General features: G+C 56.1%; 3 protein-coding genes across 3 annotated transcripts in view; all 3 read left to right on the forward strand.

The window, feature by feature from the left end:
* Positions 1–2,121, forward strand: part of LOC308143920 (supervillin-like) — a gene marked incomplete at its 5' end in the record, with an annotated part of 38,022 nt that extends 35,901 nt beyond the window's left edge. Inside the window, 5 exon segments of the mRNA XM_080514863.1 lie at positions 13–156; positions 413–615; positions 728–883; positions 1,650–1,670; positions 2,007–2,121. Coding sequence (XP_080370989.1) covers positions 13–156; positions 413–615; positions 728–883; positions 1,650–1,670; positions 2,007–2,093 — 611 coding nt within the window.
* Positions 2,122–2,971: 850 nt separating this feature from the next.
* mynn (myoneurin) lies at positions 2,972–10,060 on the forward strand. Its single transcript, XM_080514864.1, has 10 exons — positions 2,972–2,989; positions 3,988–4,040; positions 4,161–4,431; positions 5,366–6,033; positions 6,136–6,351; positions 7,205–7,364; positions 7,462–7,640; positions 7,733–7,825; positions 7,957–8,082; positions 9,112–10,060. Exons 3-10 carry the CDS (start codon positions 4,166–4,168, stop codon positions 9,522–9,524), a joined length of 2,121 nt encoding a protein of 706 aa, XP_080370990.1. The 5' UTR covers positions 2,972–2,989; positions 3,988–4,040; positions 4,161–4,165; the 3' UTR covers positions 9,525–10,060.
* A 451-nt stretch (positions 10,061–10,511) lies between these two features.
* Positions 10,512–14,078, forward strand: lrrc34 (leucine rich repeat containing 34). The gene is given in 9 exon segments (XM_080514797.1): positions 10,512–10,698; positions 11,195–11,304; positions 11,387–11,451; positions 11,551–11,637; positions 11,849–11,971; positions 12,040–12,306; positions 12,309–12,592; positions 13,605–13,731; positions 13,813–14,078. Coding segments are annotated over 9 exon segments (1,323 nt in total). The 5' UTR covers positions 10,512–10,591; the 3' UTR covers positions 13,966–14,078.
* The last annotated feature ends 238 nt before the right edge of the window (positions 14,079–14,316 follow it).

Below are 14,316 nucleotides of genomic sequence, written 5' to 3' on the forward strand. Positions count from 1 at the left end.
CTGTCCCCCCAGCACTGTTCCTGGTGGACAACCACCACGAGGTCTACCTCTGGCAGGGCTGGTGGCCTGAGGACAGCCGGAGCACCGGGTCGGCCCGGATCCGCTGGGACCGGGACAGGAAGTGTTCTATGGAGACGGTCCTGCAGTACTGCAGAGGTACTGAACACACTGAACACACTGAACACACACACACACACACACACTGGAAGGTTGTTCTGATGGTTTGTTTCAAGCTCTTGAGCTTCCTGGTTTCCATGACGACGGTGCCTCTGACGACCTTGTGCGACGCTCAAGACTCTTCAGAATAAAACAAAACCTTTATTTTGTAAATGCAAAAGTTTTCTGAGACGAAGCGACGACGTAGAACCTTTAGGACGAAGTAGAAACGACTGCGACGTGTCTGTTCCTCCAGAAAAGGACGAGAAGAACGAGGAGAAGAATGACGAGGAGGAGGAGGAGAAGAAGGAGGAGGAGAAGAAGGAGAAGAAGGAGAAGAAGAAGGACAGGAAGGTTCCCAAGGCCTACCTGGTCCACGCTGGTCTGGAGCCGCTCACCTTCACCAACATGTTCCCCTGCTGGGAGCACCGGGACGACATCGCCCAGATCACTGAGAGGGTGGGTGGCCCGGTTCTGGTAGCTGGACCTGGTTCTGGTAGCCAACCGGACCTGGTTCTGGTAGCTGGACCTGGTTCTGGTAGCTAACCGGACCTGGTTCTGGTGTGTCCAGGAAGCGGAGGTGTGCCACCAGATCATCCTGGTCCAGGACGTTCTGGCCCGGCTCTGCCAGACCTCCTACCCTGCGGGGGCGCTGTTGGGCCGGCCGCTGCCGGAGGGGGTGGACCCGTTGCGCCTGGAGGTCTACCTGTCGGACCAGGACTTCCAGGTGAGTTCCAGGATGGCCCTGGAACGTTTTGTCACCAAATGAACTTTTACTTTGTAGCACACTGAGATCCTTCAAAATAAAGTGCACCGCATATAACTTCTATTTCCATGAGACATTGATGCTTCCTTCAGAGAGCCGCAGTGTGAACATGAAACTTTATTAAATAAAAACACAAAATCAATTAAAGCTGCAAGCAGCATTGGCCAGGACCTCGCAAAAGACGGCCCGTCGGGGTGGCCACGACCCTCTAGACCGGTTAATGATCATTTTTTAAGTTTAAAAAAAAAAGAAAAATTCTTTAATGACTTTTATTTTGAAAAAACGGCGTCAAAACCAGCTAATTAGCTAGTGATTCGTGACCGCAGCGCCCCCGTTAGGCCACCTACCAAATTCCAGCTCAATCGGACAATGTTTGCTAGCATGCTAACGGCCATGCGAAGCTGCGAGCTTGCGGAATTACAAAAGGAAAAACAAGTGTTCACTTCAGCCGTTGTCGTGGAAACGAGGCCTGCGGGTTGATGACATCACACGTCGGCGTTCTGGACGTTCCACCCAATAAATTAATTTTTTTCAAAACAACGGTGAAGAGAATTCTCTGGCGTTTCCGTTCACTCTGCTGCTTTCTAGACCTCCTCTTGTTGTCCGCCTCTCCTTTCTTCTCCCGTCTGTCTTCAACCACTTCCTGTGTCCTTTAACCACTTCCTGTCTCCTTCCTGTCCTCCTCCAACCGACCGGTCCACCCCCCCACCCCACCCCCCCCCTCCAGGCAGCAGGGGCTGATGGGAAGGTGAGTCGTCCGCCCGCTCCGTCTTCAGTTTTCTACTCTTGCTTCCTGATTCAGGCTCCGTTTCCACGGCAACAGTTCAAGTGGCGTGAAAGTTGTCCCCGTTGCCATGGAGACTGTCGGTGTAGTCAAAGAGTTGTGATTTTCCCCCCCGTCTTCGTGGAAACGGGAAATAAAACTACCTTTTTTTGGGGGGGGGGGGAATGGTTTGACTGTTACCATGGAAACGGGGGCGGAAAATGCAACTTGAAGAGATGAACGTGTGTTTCCTCAGCCTGGTGGCTCATTGTAGACCTGACCCCCCCTCCCCCGCCCCCCCCCCCCCGTCCCCCCCAACAGGAAGTCCTGGAGATGAGCCGGGACGAGTACGCCGACCTGCCGGCCTGGAAGCAGGTGAACGTGAAGAAAGCTAAAGGACTCTTCTGACCATGGAGGAGCTCCAGCTGGGGGGGGGGTACGGATGGACCGGGGCGGGGGGGGGGGAGGGGGGACAGGAGACGTTGAGGTGGACGCGGCCAGAAGAGACCGGCCATCGTCCTTCGCTCGTCCACCAGCTGCTTCAGACCGTATTTATGTGAAAATGAAAACAGATTTTATACAGAGACGCTTCACTCACACTGAACGAGACGTAGTAAAGCGGCGGGAATGTTTCTGTACAGAGAAGACAGACGTGCATCGTGCCTTGCTTCGTGTACAGTTTCTATACAGGTAGTCTGACTTTGTCGTAAGAAGAATTGTAGAAATAAACAGTGAAAGTTTGATATCAGGACTCGAGTTCCGCTTCTTCTTTCAGCCTCAAGAACTCAACTGTTGATGTGATTGTTGATCAACAACATGAATATTAGTGAAATGAAAAGTAGATTGTGTGTCATTGACCCTCATTGACACAATAACAAGAAACCGCTATAAACACTAAACACAGTGTGTGTGTGTGTGTGTGTGTGTGTGTGTGTGTGTGTGTCTGTGTGTGTGTGTGTGTGTGTGTGTCTGTGTGTGTGTGTGTGAGAGAGAGAGAGAGATAATTACTTTATTCATCCCGAAGAGAAATTGTTTTGTTGCAGCAATCTGGTACATACGAATATTATAAAATACAATAGAATAGAAATAAAAGTAAAAAATAAAAATATAAAAAGAGAGAGAGAAATACAAACAAAGCTGTCAAATATAAGCCAACAATGACAGCTCGTGTCGTTAAAGCGTCCAGACCGCAGTAAACCACGGGGGGGATTCATCTTGACCTTTCAGTGTCTTTGATCGCGGACGAACTCTCGCGAGATCGCGACGTCACGTGTTTCCTGGCTGCGGCTCTCGGATGTTAGAAGGTACTTTTCTCTTTTATTCGGGACTGTTTTGGATTATAATCCGGCCCGTACCGGGTCGGACGGGATTAATCCGCGCACCGGGGCTTCCGGTTACCCGTTACCGGGCCGCCTGCGGCCGTCTGCGGCCGGCTGACGTCGGTCCGCCGGTAAAACCTTCGAAATAAGAGCACAAAGCTTCCCGCTTCTTTCCTGCCGCTCCGCGGCTAGCGGCCAGTCCGCCCGGGACCGGGTCTGGACCGGGACCGGGCCGGGTCCGGAGCGAGTCTGGACCGGGTCTGGGGCCTGCCCCCCCCCCGGCGGCGGTCACCCCGCGACGGACAACCGCGACCCGCCGCCCGGGCGCGCAAACAGTGCGCCAGTTAGCATTAGCATCGGAACCAGGCCTCGAGCGGGGGAGCTTTTATTTTAGAAACTGAGGCAGCCGAGCAAAGTTTATAAAGTTTCAGTGTAAAAGGAGAGTTTCAGTGTTAAAGGAGAGTTTCGGTATCGAAGGAGAGTTTCAGTGATGAAAGAGAGTTTTAGTGATAAAGGAGAGTTTCACTGATAAAGGAGAGTTTTAGCATTGAAGGAGAGTTTCAGCTTCTGATGGACAGTTTCACTGATAAAGGAGAGTTTCAGTGATGAAGAAGAGTTTTATTATTGAAGGAGAGTTTCAGTGTAAAAGGAGAGTTTCAGTGTAAAAGCAGAGTTTTAGTATTGAAGGGGAGTTTCAGTGTAAAAGGAGAGTTTCAGTATTGAAGGAGAGTTTTGGTGTTAAAGGAGAGTTTTAGTATTGAAGGAGAGTTTCAGTATTGAAGGAGAGTTTCAGCATTAAAGGAGAGTTTCAGTGTTAAAGGAGAGTTTCAGTGATAAAGGAGAGTTTCAGCATTAAAGGAGAGTTTCAGTGATAAAGGAGAGTTTCAGCATTAAAGGAGAGTTTCAGCGATAAAGGAGAGTTTCAGCATTAAAGGAGAGTTTCAGCGATAAAGGAGAGTTTCAGCTGCTCTCTCTCTCCTCAGGACTTTCCAGCGGAGCATCAGCAGGTGAAGCTGCATCACAGAGCCTCTTCACGGTGAGGTCACCTCGTTGCCGTGGCTACGAGCCGTTTCATTTTAGTGTGACGTCACTGAGGTCATTGACGTTGACTCCGCCCCCTGCCCCCCCCCCCCCCCCCCCCCCCCCCCCCCCGCAGCCGCCATGCCTCACGCGGTGAGCCACGGGAAGCTGCTGCTGCAGCGGCTGTACGAGCAGCGGGAGATGGACTTCCTGTGTGACGTCACCATCATGGTGCGGGACGTGGAGTTCCGGGCGCACCGCAACATCCTGGCGGCGTTCAGCGACTTCTTCTCCTCGCAGGCGGAGCGGGGTCACGAGGTCACGACCCTCGACCCCGACAAGGTCAGCCGCTACTCGCTGGAGAAGCTGCTGGAGTTCGTCTACACCGGACACATGAACCTGAGCAGGTGAGCCGCCGCTGCTCCACCCCTTTCCTCCACCCCTCCTCCTCCAGTGCTCCACCCCCTCCTCTCTCCTCCACTGCTCCACCTCTCTCCTCCACTCCTCCACTGCTCCACCCCCTCCACTGCTCCACCCCCTCCTCCTCCTCCACTGCTCCACCTCTCTCCTCCTCTACTGCTCCGTCCCCTCCACCTCCACCTCTCTCCTCCTCTACTGCTCCACCTCCACTGCTCCACCTCTCTCTCCTCCACTGCTCCACCTCTCTCCACTCCTCCACTGCTCCACCCCCTCCTCCTCCTCCACTGCTCCACCTCTCTCCTCCTCTACTGCTCCACCCCCCCTCCACCTCCAGTGCTCCACCTCTCTCTCTTCCACTGCTCCACCTCTCTCCTCCTCCACTGCTCCACCTCTCTCTCTCTCCTCCACTCCTCCACTGCTCCACCTCTCTCTCCTCCACTGCTCCACCTCTGTCCTCCTCCACTGCTCCACCTCTCTCTCTCTCCTCCACTCCTCCACTGCTCCACCTCTCTCTCTCTCTCCTCCACTCCTCCACTGCTGCACCTCTCTCCTCCTCCACTGCTGCACCTCTCTCCTCCTCCACTGCTGCACCTCTCTCTCTCTCCTCCACTCCTCCACTGCTGCACCTCTCTCCTCCTCCACTGCTCCACCTCTCTCCTCCTCCACTGCTCCACCTCTCTCTCTCTCCTCCACTGCTCCACCTCTCTCTCTCTCCTCCACTCCTCCACTGCTGCACCTCTCTCTCCTCCACTGCTCCACCTCTCTCTTTCTCCTCCACTGCTCCACCTCTCTCTCTCTCCTCCACTCCTCCACTGCTCCACCTCTCTTCTCGATTTCAAAATGTTGCGTTACCATAAAGAGCAGAAGCGTTTGAGGGTGTAGCGTAGTGACTCCGCCCCTCCGTACCCTCTGTGGTTGCAGCACCCGTCAGGAGGCGGTGCGCCGCGCCGCCATCTTCCTGGGGATGTCGGAGGCGACGCGGTACCTGGAGGAGAACCCCCACTGGGCGGAGGCGGGCGAGGCGTCGCTGTCGGAGGCGGGGCTGGAGGGCGGGCCGTCTCCCTCCAGCCCCGCCTCCGCCGGCAGCCCCAGCTCGCCCATGCCGCTGTCCATCGTCTCCGTGGCGACGGACTGGCTGGGGGAGGGCAGAGACGGCGGCGGCGTGCCGGGCGACGAGGGCGGCGGCGGCCTGGAGGACGGCGACGACGAGTACAACCCGAGGGCGAGGCTCTGGAGCGGCGGGCGGGGGAAGGGCAGGAAGCGGGGGCGCAGGCCCAAGGGCGCCGGCGGCGAGCAGGTGGAGCCGAGCGCCCCCGCCCGGAGCCCCAGGGGGAGGGGCAGGGGGCGGGGCAGGGGCAGGCCGAGGGGGCGGGGCCGGGGGCGAGGGCGACCCCGGGCGGCGCTGACGGAGAGCGCGCCGGCGTACGACTCCGACGGCGGCGCCAGGGACTGCGGCGACACCTCGGCCGACTGGAGCCCGTCGCATGGCGACGAGCCCGCCGCCGCCAAGAGGGCGAGGCAGAGCTCCGGCGAAGGCAGGAGGGGGGGGCGGGGCCGGGGGAGGGCCAGGGCTGGGCCGAGGCGGCGAAGTAAGAGCGGGGACGACGAGGAGGAGGAGGAGGAGGAGGAGGTGGAGGAGGGGGAGGAGGGGGGGGACGAGGACGACGGCGGCAGCGAGGCGGGGGCCGAAGACGAGGGCGGGGCGGAGCGGGAGGACGGCGAGCAGAACATGGCGGGCGGCGAGATGTCGCTGTCGTGTTTGCAGTGCAACAAAGACTTCAAAGACGTGAGCAGCCTGCGGCGCCACGAGAAGATCCACGAGGGCCTCAAGCCGTTCTCCTGCATCTTCTGCTCCAAGACCTTCAGGCAGGCCACGCAGCTCAAGACGCACCTGCGCATACACACAGGTGAGAGCAGCCGGGGGGCGGGGCCAGTCACACATGACAGCAGCCAGGGGGCGGGGCCAGTCACACATGAGAGCAGCCAGGGGGCGGGGCCAGTCACACATGAGAGCAGCCAGGGGGCGGGGCCAGTCACACATGAGAGCAGCCAGGGGGCGGGGCCAGTCACACATGAGAGCAGCCAGGGGGCGGGGCCAGTCACACATGAGAGCAGCCAGGGGGCGGGGCCAGTCACACAAGTGAGAGCAGCCAGGGGGCGGGGCCAGTCACACAAGTGAGAGCAGCCAGGGGGCGGGGCCAGTCACACATGAGAGCAGCCAGGGGGCGGGGCCAGTCACACATGAGAGCAGCCAGGGGGCGGGGCCAGTCACACATGAGAGCAGCCAGGAGGTGGGGCCAGTCGAACAAGTGAAAGCAGCCAGGGGGGGCGGGGCCAGTCGAACAAGTGAAAGCAGCCAGGGGGCGGGGCCAGTCGAACAAGTGAAAGCAGCCAGGGGGCGGGGCCAGTCACAAGTGAGAGGAGCCAGGGGGCGGGGCCAGTCGTACAGTTGAGAGCAGCCAGGGGGCGGGGCCAGTCATACAGTTGAGAGCAGCCAGGAGGGCGGGGCCAGTCACACATGAGAGCAGCCAGGGGGCGGGGCCAGTTGTACAGTTGAGAGCAGCCAGGAGGGCGGGGCCAGTCACACATGAGAGCAGCCAGGGGGCGGGGCCAGTCGTACAGTTGAGAGCAGCCAGGGGGCGGAGCCAGTCCCGCAGGTGTTTCCGTTTCCTCCTCCTTCAAAGCCGGCTAGTCGCAGTACCGCCGCCCCCCTGCGGGGGCCCTCCAGGGCCGGCGCTCACCCGTCAGGTGTGTCTCCAGGTGAGAAGCCGTTCGGCTGCGCCGACTGCGACAAGTGTTTTGCCCAGAAGTGCCAGCTGGTGGCGCACCGCCGCATGCACCACGGCGAGGAGAAGCCCTACACCTGCGACCGCTGCGGCTTCAAGTTCGCCACGTCGTCCAACTACAAGATCCACATCAGGTGGGCGTCGCCGCGCCGGAGGGGCCGCCGCGCCCCCTGCTGGCCGGAGCCGCCCCCTCATCGCGTGTGTGTGTGTGTGTGTGTGTGTGTGTGACAGACTCCACAGCGGCGAGAAGCCCTACGTGTGCGACATCTGCGGCCAGGCGTTCGCCCAGTCCAGCACGCTGACCTACCACAAGCGGCGCCACACCGGCGAGAAGCCGTACCAGTGCGACCTGTGCGGCATGTCGTTCTCCGTGTCGTCCTCGCTGATCGCGCACGCCAGGAAGCACACCGGTGAGGCTCCGCCCACGTCCCCACACCCCCACCCCGGCACGTCACACGTATTTGAATCACAGGTGCATGATGGGAACGCGGTGTGGTTTCAGGCGAGACGCCCTACAAGTGTCCGCAGGAGAAGTGCGACGCCAAGTTCGTGACGTCGTCGGAACTGAAGAAGCACATGAGGCGACTCCACCCTGGTGAGGAGACGAGCCCCGCCTCTCTGCTGTGGCTCCGCCCACCAGGCCTCACTGTGTGTGTGTGTGTGTGTGTGTGTGTGTGTGTGTGTGTGTGTGTGTGTGTGTGTGTGTGTGTGTGTGTGTGTGTGTGTAGGGGAACAATGGCGTCCAGTGCCTGCTGTGTGGCAACAGGTTCGCCAGCGTGAAGAACATGATCAAACACCAGGAGAAAGCTCACGCTGACGAGGTGCGGCAACACAAGGAGAGAGCCAGAGCCGGTGAGACACACACACACACACACACACACACTCACTCACTCACTCACTCACTCACTCACTCACTCACTCACTCACTCACTCACTCACTCACTCACTCACTCACTCACCTCCAAACTGTTATTACAGTGACTTGTCAAAATAAAAGTACCAAGTTGGACTGTTATTACAGTGACTTGTCAAAATAAAAGTACCAAGTTGGACTGTTATTACACTGACTGTCAAAATAAAACCACCACGTTGGACTGTTATTACAGTGACTTGTCAAAATAAAAGTACCAAGTTGGACTGTTATTACAGTAACTGTCAAAATAAAAGCACCAAGTTGGATTCTTATCATAGTGACTGTCAAAATAAAAGTACCAAGTTGGACTGTTATTACAGTAACTGTCAAAATAAAAGCACCAAGTTGGATTCTTATCATAGTGACTGTCAAAATAAAACCACCAAGTTGGATTGTTGTCACGGTGACTGTCAAAATAAAAGCACCAAGTTTGATTCTTATCACGGTGACTGTCAAAATAAAAGCACCAAGCTGGATTCTTATCATAGTGACTGTCAAAATAAAACCACCAAGTTGGATTCTTATCACAGTGACTGTCAAAATAAAAGCATCAAATTGGATTCTTATCATAGTGACTGTCAAAATAAAAGCACCAAGTTGGATTCTTATCACAGTGACTGTCAAAATAAAAGCACCACGTTGGATTCTTATCACAGTGACTGTCAAAATAAAAGTACCAAGTTGGATTCTTATCACAGTGACTGTCAAAATAAAAGCACCACGTTGGATTCTTATCACAGTGACTGTCAAAATAAAAGCACCACGTTGGATTCTTATCACAGTAACTGTCAAAATAAAAGTACCAAGTTGGATTGTTATCACAGTGACTGTCAAAATAAAAGCACCACGTTGGATTGTTATCACGGTGACTGTCAGAATAAAAGCACCAAGTTGGATTGTTATCATAGCATGTAATGTGCCTGACCCCGGTGTGACCTCTGACCCGGTGTGACCTCTGACCCCCCCAGTGGTCCTGCTGGCCTCCAGCCACCCGGTGGCCTTCGTCCAGAACAAGTTCGCCCAGGAGACCAAGGGTCTAGGCTCCGCCCCCGAGGAGGAGGAGCCAGAGAACCCGGAGCCCTCCACGCCCTCCAAGGGCCTCGCCACGGCCGACGCCGCCACCACCACCACCGCCGCCGCCGCCACGTCGGCGAGCGCCACCGCCGCCATCATCCAGGAGTTCAAGTCTGAGCCGGTGGACTCCCCGCTGGGCGGCGGCCAGGTGACCTTCGACCCCGACCAGGAGCAGACCATCAACTCGGACACGCTGCACGCGCTGGTGGAGCAGCTGAGGCCGCCGCCGTCGCCGGCGCAGAGCCTGGAGCAGATCGTCATCATCCGCACCGTCGACACCGGCGACGCCGGCGCTCCGCAGCAGTGAGGGTCAAAGGTCGCCTAGGGGTGCAGCCTCCCGACGGGCCACACACACACACACACACACAGGTCACTGTTGCTATAGAAACCTCCTGACCGCTTCAACCACCAGTCAAGAGACTCAGACCCACAAAAACTCAGACCGCAGCATCTGGCTCCACCCACCGCCGCGGAGCTCCACCTACCGCCGCGGGGCTCCACCCACCTCCACCGCCGTGGGGCTCCACCCACTACCGCTGACTCCACCCACTGCCGTGGGGCTCCACCCACCTCCGCTGCAGGGCTCCACCCACGGCCGTCGGACTCCACCCATCTCCGCCTCCCAATCAGCACTTGTCCCGGTGTGACGGCGTCAGTTCCTCCAGTTGAACCTCGTCCTCCGGTTTCACAAACTCTAGAAGTTCCACTGTAGTCGTTTGTTTTCCTGCTTCTTCTTCTTTCTTCTTTTTTTATTTTTTTTTTTCTAGTTTTCCGTTTGAGTTGATGTACATTACACAACTTGTACGTGTTGTTGAGTATAAACCGGCAGAGAACAATAAAAAGTCCCAGACCCGAGGAGGAGTGACGGCGTTTTGTGTCGGCGGCACTTTGAACTTTAACTTCACAGGAAGAAAAATCACTTCGAAGGTAAAATCTGCATTTTTATTGATTTTCACAATTTAAATGATTCAAACCAAACCAGAAAGGAAAATATTGGAAAACTTCCAAAAACAGATACCTGGTGCTGTCAGTAGCAACCAGGTGAGATTACAGTTCTGAAGACAATAGAACTTTTCCTCAGCTTTAAAATGAAGCATTACTTGTGTTGCTAGCTGGACTAGCAAGCGAGCTACACATGTTTTTATGGATCTTCCAGCCTGGATCTTCACGTTGAGCTCGAGCGGGAGACCTATCCAAGATGGCGGCGCCGCGAGGCATGTAGTGTTTTATACAAATATATATATGTATATATACTGTTTATCTATAGGTTTCTATCTATGGTGAGGAGCCGTTCAACGCTGCTTAGTTTCCTCCTTTTTGTCCGTCGCGGACACCGTCCGGACGGTTGCCATAGTAACCGCGGTCTCGACGAGGATGGGCGAGAAGACGCTTTCCGCGGTTTATGAAGCAGTTTGCGCAGAAAATGAGATAAGAGTCGTCCCGGAGGTTTCGGACGTGTTGCGGGAGGCCGCCGAGTGCGGGTAAGACCGGGTCAGACCGGGTCAGACCGGGTTACAGCTCCACGTTCTCACTTTAAACACTTTAGCTTTCAAAGCTAACGGGGCTACATCCGGGTCCTCTGGGCTGTTTCTCATGGTTCGGGTTGATTTAACTTGAAAAAACAAAAGAAAAAACAAACAAGGTAAATATAAAACAAGTTCTGGAGAAACGTGTTATTTTAATAACATATATAAATATATGTATATATAAGTAAATGAAAATCTGAAATAATATTTTCACTTTTATTTATTTTTTTACAGTTAAAGGTGGAAATTCATAAAAAGTAAAATCGACACACAAATGAACTCGGTGGGTTTTTGGTTTATTGCATTTATGTTGGAATTAAAGCAGCAACTCTAATTACCTGTTCATCACTGCTCCTCGTCATCATCATCATCATCATCATCATCATCATCATCATCATCACGTCCAGGTCTTGTTCTGGACCCTCAGTTCACCACAGGACTGTGTTGACAGGAAGTGGACCTTGAAGCTGACAGGAAGTGGACTGAAATGTGTCCAGAGACTTGGAGACACCGACGTGGTCGCCCTGACGACATGTCTGAAACACAACCAGCGTGTGACAGGTGAGAGTGCACGCACACACACACACACCTTCACCTCACCAGGTGTCCCACAGTGTGTGTGTGTGTGTGTGTGTGTGTGCAGGGCTGGACCTGAGCTACAACAGCGTCGGTGACAAGGGGGCGGGGCTTCTGGCGGACCTGCTGCAGGTGAGTGCGGCTGCAGAGCGCCGCCTGGGTGGGGGAGGGGGGGGGGGGGGGGGGGGGGGACCTGGGCAATGTTGACCGATCCTCGTGTCCACCGGGCAGGACGACGACTCGGCTCTCCTCTCGCTGGACCTGACCTTCAACGACCTGCAGATGGGCGGAGCCAAAGTCCTCGCCGCCAGCCTTCAGGTTGGACCGTGCAGCTCCGTGTCGTCCTCGTTCACCCACAATGCACCTGTCACCGGGCCGCTGGAGACCGAGTTTCACGTTTTCACTGGAAAACGTGGTCCAGCTGGAGCCAGGGTGACAGTGGGCGTGTCCTCTGCATGATGGTGGGCGTGTCCTCTGCATGACGGTGGGCGTGTCCTCTGCGTGATGGTGGGCGTGTCCTCCTCCGCAGACCAACCGCCGGCTGCTCGCCCTGCGTCTGGCGGGAAACAAGATCGGTGGCGGAGGAGCTGCGGCGGCGATGCTGCGGGTGAACGACACGCTGCAGGAGCTGCACCTGGCCGACTGCCACCTGGTACACACACACACACACACACACACACACACAGTCTCGGTCTGCGAGCTAAGCTCCGCCCCCTGCAGGACGCCCAGGGCGTGGTCGCCCTCAGCGAGGCCCTCAAGGCCAACCGGAGCGTCCTCCGCCTGGACGTCAGCGGCTCGCTGCTCCCCAGCCTCCAGGTGGGTTCTCCAGCCCTCCGCGGCGCCTGCCAGGCTCGCAGCCTCACCCCGAGTCCCGTCTTGCAGGAGGAGTGGGCGGCGCACGTCGCCCAGATGCTGGAGGTGAACGGCAGCCTGCTGGAGCTCCACCTGGGCAGGGTGGGGCTGGGTGACGGAGGGGTGGAGGTGCTGGCCGGGGGCCTGAGGAGGAACCACCGCCTGCGCTACCTGGACCTGCGCTGGTCGGAGAACACGCCCGTTGTCTTTACACCTCGTCCTGTGTGTGTGTGTGTGTGTGTGAGACGGTTGTTGGTTTCCATAGTAACCGTGTGACTTGTTTTGGAGTGCGACACCTCGCCGGCCTGCTGGAGGACAACCGCAGCCTGGAGGTCGTCGACCTGTCGTCCAATCAGATCGACGACGACGGCGCCGAGTGTCTGAGTGGCGTCCTGACAGGGTCCGACTGTTCCCTGAAGGAGTGGGTTCTCCTCCTGTTCTCCTGTTCTCCTGCTGTTCTCCTGTTCTCCTGCTGTTCTCCTCCTCCTGTTCTCCTGCTGTTCTCCTTCTGCTGTTCTCCCCCTGTTCTCCCGCTGTTCTCCTCCTCCTGTTCTCCTGCTGTTCTCCCCCTGTTCTCCCGCTGTTCTCCTCCTCCTGTTCTCCTGCTGTTCTCCTCCTCCTGTTCTCCTGTTCTCCTGCTGTTCTCCTCCTGCTGTTCTCCTCCTCCTGTTCTCCTCCTGTTCTCCTCCTCCTGTTCTCCTCCTGCTGTTCTCCTCCTGCTGTTCTCCTCCTGTTCTCCTCCTCCTGTTCTCCTCCTGTTCTCCTGCTGTTCTCCTCCTGTTCTCCTCCTGTTCTCCTCCTCCTGTTCTCCTCCTGTTCTCCTGCTGTTCTCCTCCTGTTCTCCTCCTGTTCTCCTCCTGTTCTCCTGCTGTTCTCCTCCTCCTGTTCTCCTCCTGTTCTCCTCCTGTTCTCCTGCTGTTCTCCTCCTCCTGTTCTCCTCCTGTTCTCCTGCTGTTCTCCTCCTGTTCTCCTGCTGTTCTCCTCCTCCTGTTCTCCTCCTGTTCTCCTGCTGTTCTCCTCCTGTTCTCCTCCTGTTCTCCTCCTCCTGTTCTCCTGCTGTTCTCCTCCTGTTCTCCTCCTGTTCTCCTCCTGTTCTCCTCCTGTTCTCCTCCTCCTGTTCTCCTCCTGTTCTCCTGCTGTTCTCCTCCTCCTGTTCTCCTGCTGTTCTCCTCCTGTTCTCCTCCTGTTCTCCTCCTCCTGTTCTCCTCCTGTTCTCCTGCTGTTCTCCTCCTGTTCTCCTCCTGCTGTTCTCCTCCTGTTCTCCTCCTCCTGTTCTCCTCCTCCTGTTCTCCTCCTGTTCTCCTCCTCCTGTTCTCCTGTTCTCCTCTCTAAAAATACTACCTTCATTCATATTTGTGTGTGTGTATGTGTGTGTGTGTGTGTGTGTGTGTGTGTGTGTGTGTGTGTGTGTGTGTGTGTGTGTGTGTGTGCAGGTTGTCAGTGTGCAGGAACATCATGAGGTCTCAGGGTCTCGTCTCTCTGTGTGAAGCTCTGAAGACCAACAGGACTTTGACTCACCTGTTCTTCTGGGGGAACCTGCTGGGGGGGCCGGTCTGCCAGGTGTGTGTGTGTGTGTGTGTGTGTGTGTGTGTGTGTGTGTGTGTGTGTGTGTGTGTCCTCACACTTGCGTTCGTCCTGCAGGTCGTCTCTGAGTTGATGTCCAGCGGTCGTCTTCTGCCGGAGCAGACAGACGTCAGTCCGTACCTGGTGGACGGTGGAGTCTTCCTGGCTCAGGGTCCACACTGTCTGAGGACACGCCTCCACCTGTCTGAGGACACGCCTCCACCTGTCTGAGGACACACCTCCACCGCCTGCACACACACACACACACACACACACACACACACACACACACACACACACACACACACACACACACACACACACAGTTTGAGTTGGTTTCAGATTAAAAGGTCTTTTCTCCTCAAAGTGAAGCGTCTCGTTACTTTTCTTGTTCACGCAGAAAACTAAACGCTTATCGTATCGCGTCGCTGCTGATCCACAGTTTTAGTAGCAGCATTTTCAAATACTGAAGTTTTCCTCTGTTTCCATGGTGACGGAAACAAACATTCATACAGAGAGTGAAAAGTCAAAATGTCACTAAAGTTTAATTCACAATCAAGACTGACAGTTTGACCTCTGACC

Source organism: Blennius ocellaris (assembly GCF_963422515.1).
Source record: "Blennius ocellaris genome assembly, chromosome: 19".
Lineage (NCBI taxonomy): Eukaryota > Metazoa > Chordata > Actinopteri > Blenniiformes > Blenniidae > Blennius > Blennius ocellaris.